This window comes from Trypanosoma equiperdum (assembly GCF_001457755.1).
Source record: "Trypanosoma equiperdum strain OVI genome assembly, contig: ctg_1649, whole genome shotgun sequence".
NCBI classification, from domain to species: Eukaryota; Euglenozoa; class Kinetoplastea; order Trypanosomatida; family Trypanosomatidae; genus Trypanosoma; species Trypanosoma equiperdum.
In genome coordinates, this window is record NW_027123670.1 from 5055 (window position 1) to 9798 (window position 4744).

General features: G+C 42.2%; 1 protein-coding gene across 1 annotated transcript; it reads right to left on the minus strand.

The window, feature by feature from the left end:
• Positions 1–4135: 4135 nt before the first annotated feature.
• Positions 4136–4675, minus strand: TEOVI_000790600 (Trypanosome variant surface glycoprotein (A-type), putative; the record flags this gene model as incomplete). Its single annotated transcript, XM_067222524.1, has 1 exon — positions 4136–4675. The coding sequence occupies one exon, from the start codon at positions 4673–4675 to the stop codon at positions 4136–4138; it is 540 nt and encodes a 179-aa protein (XP_067078625.1).
• Positions 4676–4744: the final 69 nt, after the last annotated feature.

Sequence of the window (4744 nt, forward strand, 5' to 3'; positions counted from 1 at the left end):
GCGAAATCCAGATCCTTACGCACCTTTTATTTTCACCTGTTCCCTCACATTTTTAACCATTTTCTTTCTCGCATTCTCCTTGTTGCTTTCCTCTGCAAGTATATGCAGCTTTCCTAGTTTTTCTTTGTTTTCTCCATCCTCTTTCTTTTTGGGTTTGCAAATTTCCCTCCACCAGCTCGCATTCCCTTTTGCATTCAGTTCCCTTTTTTCTACTGCAGTCTTTTATTTGGTTATAGGCCGCGCTGTCCGCGGCTGCGCTAACGGCCTCTTGGAAGTTTTTGTCTCTGTTTTCGGGGTTTTACTTCTGAGACTGCATGTAATAGCGCATCTGCTAAACCTTCATCGCCACCTAGCTGGCTTAGCGGCTTGAGAATAGGGTTTTCGTTTTCTAATATTTTGCCATTAGTTTTGGATAGTTTTGTTTTAAGTTGAGTGGCTTGCTCTGAGCCTTTTCTTGCTACTTTATTGATTAGGACCGTTATTTGTTGTTCTTCTTTGCCTTTGGTTTGCATCTTGAGGTCTTTTAGAGCCGCTGTGAGGTGTGGTTTCAGGTTTTCTGGGTTTAGGACGTGGTCTAGCAGTTGTTCTTCTGCTACTGGGCACTCCGGCTGTGGGATGCTGTTGATGGTCGCTATGGCCTTCATCAGCTTTTTCGCCATTGTATTTACTGCTCCACTCGGTTCGAAGTTTGTTGCTATGTTGTCCGCTTTTTTCACACCTGCAGTTGCGCTTGTTGCTGAGTGACCTGTTATTTCGATGAGGCCGCCTATAATTGCTGTCGCAGCGTTTCCCCAGAGGTCCGTTGTTGCCGTTCCACCGCCGCTTAAGAGAACGCAGTTGCCGTCGTTGCTGATGATGAGCGGTGTTGGGTTAGCTGCGAACTCAGTAAACCCTTCTGCTTTTATGTGTTTCGAGTTGAACCCGGTTACGTCAGCGGGCGATTCTATCGAATATACCGGGCATCTCAGTTTTGTCGGGTCCTGTAGAAGCTTTGACTCCGTGCCGCGGCGTGATGAAATGCACTTTCTGGCGCCTGTGTCGGTCATCCTCTGGAGCATCTCCACGAAACTTGTTAAAGCGCCTGCTCCCATTGCGGCTTTCGTCGCCGCGGCTAGCGCTTTTGGTATTTGTTCTTTTAGTTTTGACGCAGCCGATATCCCACAGGAGTCCGCATACATGGCCGCAGCTGCAAATAATAATGCCGTGCCGTTTTTTCAGTGGTTAGTGCTTCAATGAGGAGCTTGGTCCTCGTCGCCTTCGCCGCTTTTGATACGCCAGCTAGGTTGACGAGCTTTTTGTTGGCTACACCTGCTGCATTTTTAAGGCTCGTAGCCAGGTTGCATAGCTTTTTGATTCCTGCCTCCTCGAACGCATTGTGTGTTGCTTTCGCTTGAGTTAGAAGAGCTAAGAGGAAGCCCATTCGCCAGGCTGACCGCATAAGGACTTCCATTTCTTCCTTATTGAAAAACGTTGAGGAAGTGATTTACAGTTTGCGAAGTTTGTCCAGCTTTTAATTCGGTTGATTCTTGAGAGACGCAGTCGGTGGTTGCTATTGGTGGCGGTTTTCGTGTCGAGTCGAACAGTCAATTAGTGGGCTGAGCGAAAAGCTGTAAAGCTTAATGTGCAACTTATAGTCTGCTAAAAAATTCTACTAGTTCGTAGTGAGGAATCTGTTAAAGTATACTTCTTTAGAATGTTACATTTTCCCTGCTTTAGCGAACGTGGTTCGACCTGTTTAAACATTTCCCAAAGGCTTACCTCTGACACAACCTCTGTATTCATTACTTTCTATTCTTTCTATCCCCTTTATGTTAAACGCCATTTACCTACAGCACTTCTAGGTCATATCGCTATGAAAATATCGTCACCTTTCACCATAGCTCTTAGGACAAGTTTGGTAACTAATTTAGCAGCTTCCTTTAACCTCTGTTGACTAAAATCCAGCTACTTTCCAATTAGCCTCATTGCTGTTCTCCTTTTCATATTCAGTTAGTGTACTACAACTGGAGCCAACCACGCAGTTAGTTGTGCTTCATATACCTCGTCAGTTTTGGTACTCGATTTGGTTATATATGCTTCTTGGTTTTTGTTTACTCTGCCGGTGGACTCCGTTTTATATGTGTTTCTTTTTAGCGTAGAACCAATAACTGACATGTGAAAGCTTGCTTTGCAATCCAAAGTCCAAGTTATCTCCATTTATAGAGTTCCAGGCCGTCTTGCTTTTCATCCCTCATCTATCAAATTACCATTTATGATACAGCATTCAAACACACCATTGGCTAAAATAATTGAAAAAATGTTTATATAGAAAATTTCATCTTTTTTGGTTATTACTCCATTTCATTTTGTACAGTTTCATTTATGCTAACAGATTCTGTAATAGAAAATTAACAGCTACATTTTTCAGGTATGTAATTTTTCCTTGTTATTTGTTTATATTTTTCTTTTCTTTGTCCCATTTCTGTTTATTATTCAATAATTGTAAGAGCAGAAAAGTTTTTTCTCTTCGCTTCCGCTTCATTAATTAAATCTTCTAGTTTTTCGCTGTCTATCACTTTTACATGGATTACTCGCTTCTTAAAGAGTCTCAATATCTGGCCAGTATACCAACACGGAATTTGTGGTATATAACTATTGATTCTCTTTACTTTATAGAGATATTCCAATGACTTATGTATACGCATTCTTTTCGCGGTTGGCTTCACTAGAGCTTCGTCAGCAGCTTCTTCTTTTGATTTCTGTGCGCACAACGCTGTGAATATTTTCTGTCTTAGCCGCTATGCCGTGCGTCTTAATGATACCGGACTTAATATTGCTTCATTTTATGGTTCCTTGTTCACTTCTTCAATTAAAACTGCTTAAAATCCTTCTCTTCTTTGCATTCTCTCTTAAAATAATAATCCCGGTCCCTTCTGTTGATTATGTGATACCAACTTAATCTTATTACATCCTACCATTGTTTAAAGTTGTTTTTCCCCTTCAATTAATTCAACACTACCACCTTTATTAAAATACTAGTATGTTTACAATTACAACACAGTCCTATCAATATTATTATTATAGTCCTAACTGATATACACAATATAGAAAAATAAACACAATTAGAATTACACTCATTCCTCATACTCTCTTACCTTACAGCTTTGCGCCCATAGGCCATGATTATGCCAAATTTTTATATTATCATCTTTTTTAAAATTTCACTAATTTTATCTAAAAGTGTTGAAATATATCAAAATTTAGAAAATTTCTCAAAAGAATAGTATTTCATATATTTTATAAAATTTAGGAAAAATCCTAAAATTTGATTATAGAGCAAAAATGCAAGCAAAAGAGGGGAAGCTTTAACGACAAAATAATTACTTCCTGTGGTGTTTGTAGTTTTTCCATCCTTCCCTGCCGTTTGTTGGTTTGCTTTTTCTGCCTCTTTTTGTACTTTCTCTGTGAGTTTACACTTTCTTTTTATCTTATTCCATTCGCAGCCACTCGTTTTTCCGCATTCACCCTGGTCTTTGTTGTCATATTTCGGTAGTTTTGTATTGACTTCGCATGCCTGTTTGCTGTTAGGTTTTGCTCCTATTTCGCATGCCGTTTTGTTTATTTTGAGGCGGAACAGAAGATGGTCTGCTCTTTCTTTCTTCATTTTGTCATCTTCGTCAGCGCCGGCTTTATTGTTGTGCAATAGGTTATGCACCGCTTGCATTTGGAGTTTGTTTATGATGGTGTCGTTTGGAGGCATGTTATCGTAAAGTGCATTTTTGGCTAGTGTTATCGGGACTACAGCTTTCTTGTCCGCTTCTGTTGCTTTTAGTATGTTGTCTGCATTTTCTAGTAGTTTTTGTGTGCCTACCTCAAAGGCCGTTAGTTTGTTGTTGCAGTCGGCATAGTCGCTGGTTTCTACAGTTGCTTTTCCGTGCGTTCCCCAGTTTGCTTGCGTAATTCCTGTGCTGTCTGCTGTCGCCGTTGAAATGCCGCCGCCCCACTTCATTGCAACTCCGGCATCTTGTGATACTAAGTAGGAATTGTCGGCCTGCTGGCCGTTTGCTAGGTTGCAGTCGCCGCTACTGTCGCCGTCGAGGTTGGTTGCCAGGGTTTGGAGAGCTGTGTACTTTTCTTGCACTTCCGGTTTTGTCCTTTATGACGCATCTTGTATGGGTTTTAGAGCCGTCTTGCTGCTTAGGCACGTCAGGTCCGTGTGCGGCAAGGTCTTTCCGCCTTTGAGGCGGTACTTGCTGCTGTCTTCTTGATTCACCTGATAGAAAACAAAGATAAAGTCTTCCAGTCGCCCCGCGTGCAGCGCGCAAACACCGCTCTCCTCCGCTCCGACTTTGGCTTTTGAACATAACACCGAGGTAATTGCGTTTTTGGCTGTATAGGCTGCCAGTGCCAGGTCAGTAAGTGCTTTGAGACCCCCGCCGCTCTTACGGGCATTTATTTGTTCTAACGACGCCTGTAAATACGCTAGCCGCACTGCTCTGTGTGCTAGCTTGTTGATCGTTTGTGCGACGTACGGCGTGACCTCTTTGAGTTCCTGCGCAAGGTCGCAAACCTTCTGGGCCGCTGCTTTCTTGATTGCTCTTTTAGAGTCTGCCGCCTCTGTTAGCTTCAGAGTTAGTAATCCAAATGTTAAAACAAGTGTTAGTTGTTGCATTAGTGTGCGTGGTGTGGCCTTCATGCCTATACCGTAGTTTTTTGCCGCTGCCTTTCACTTCCTTTGTACCCTGGCGATGCCGGCCACCTCAAC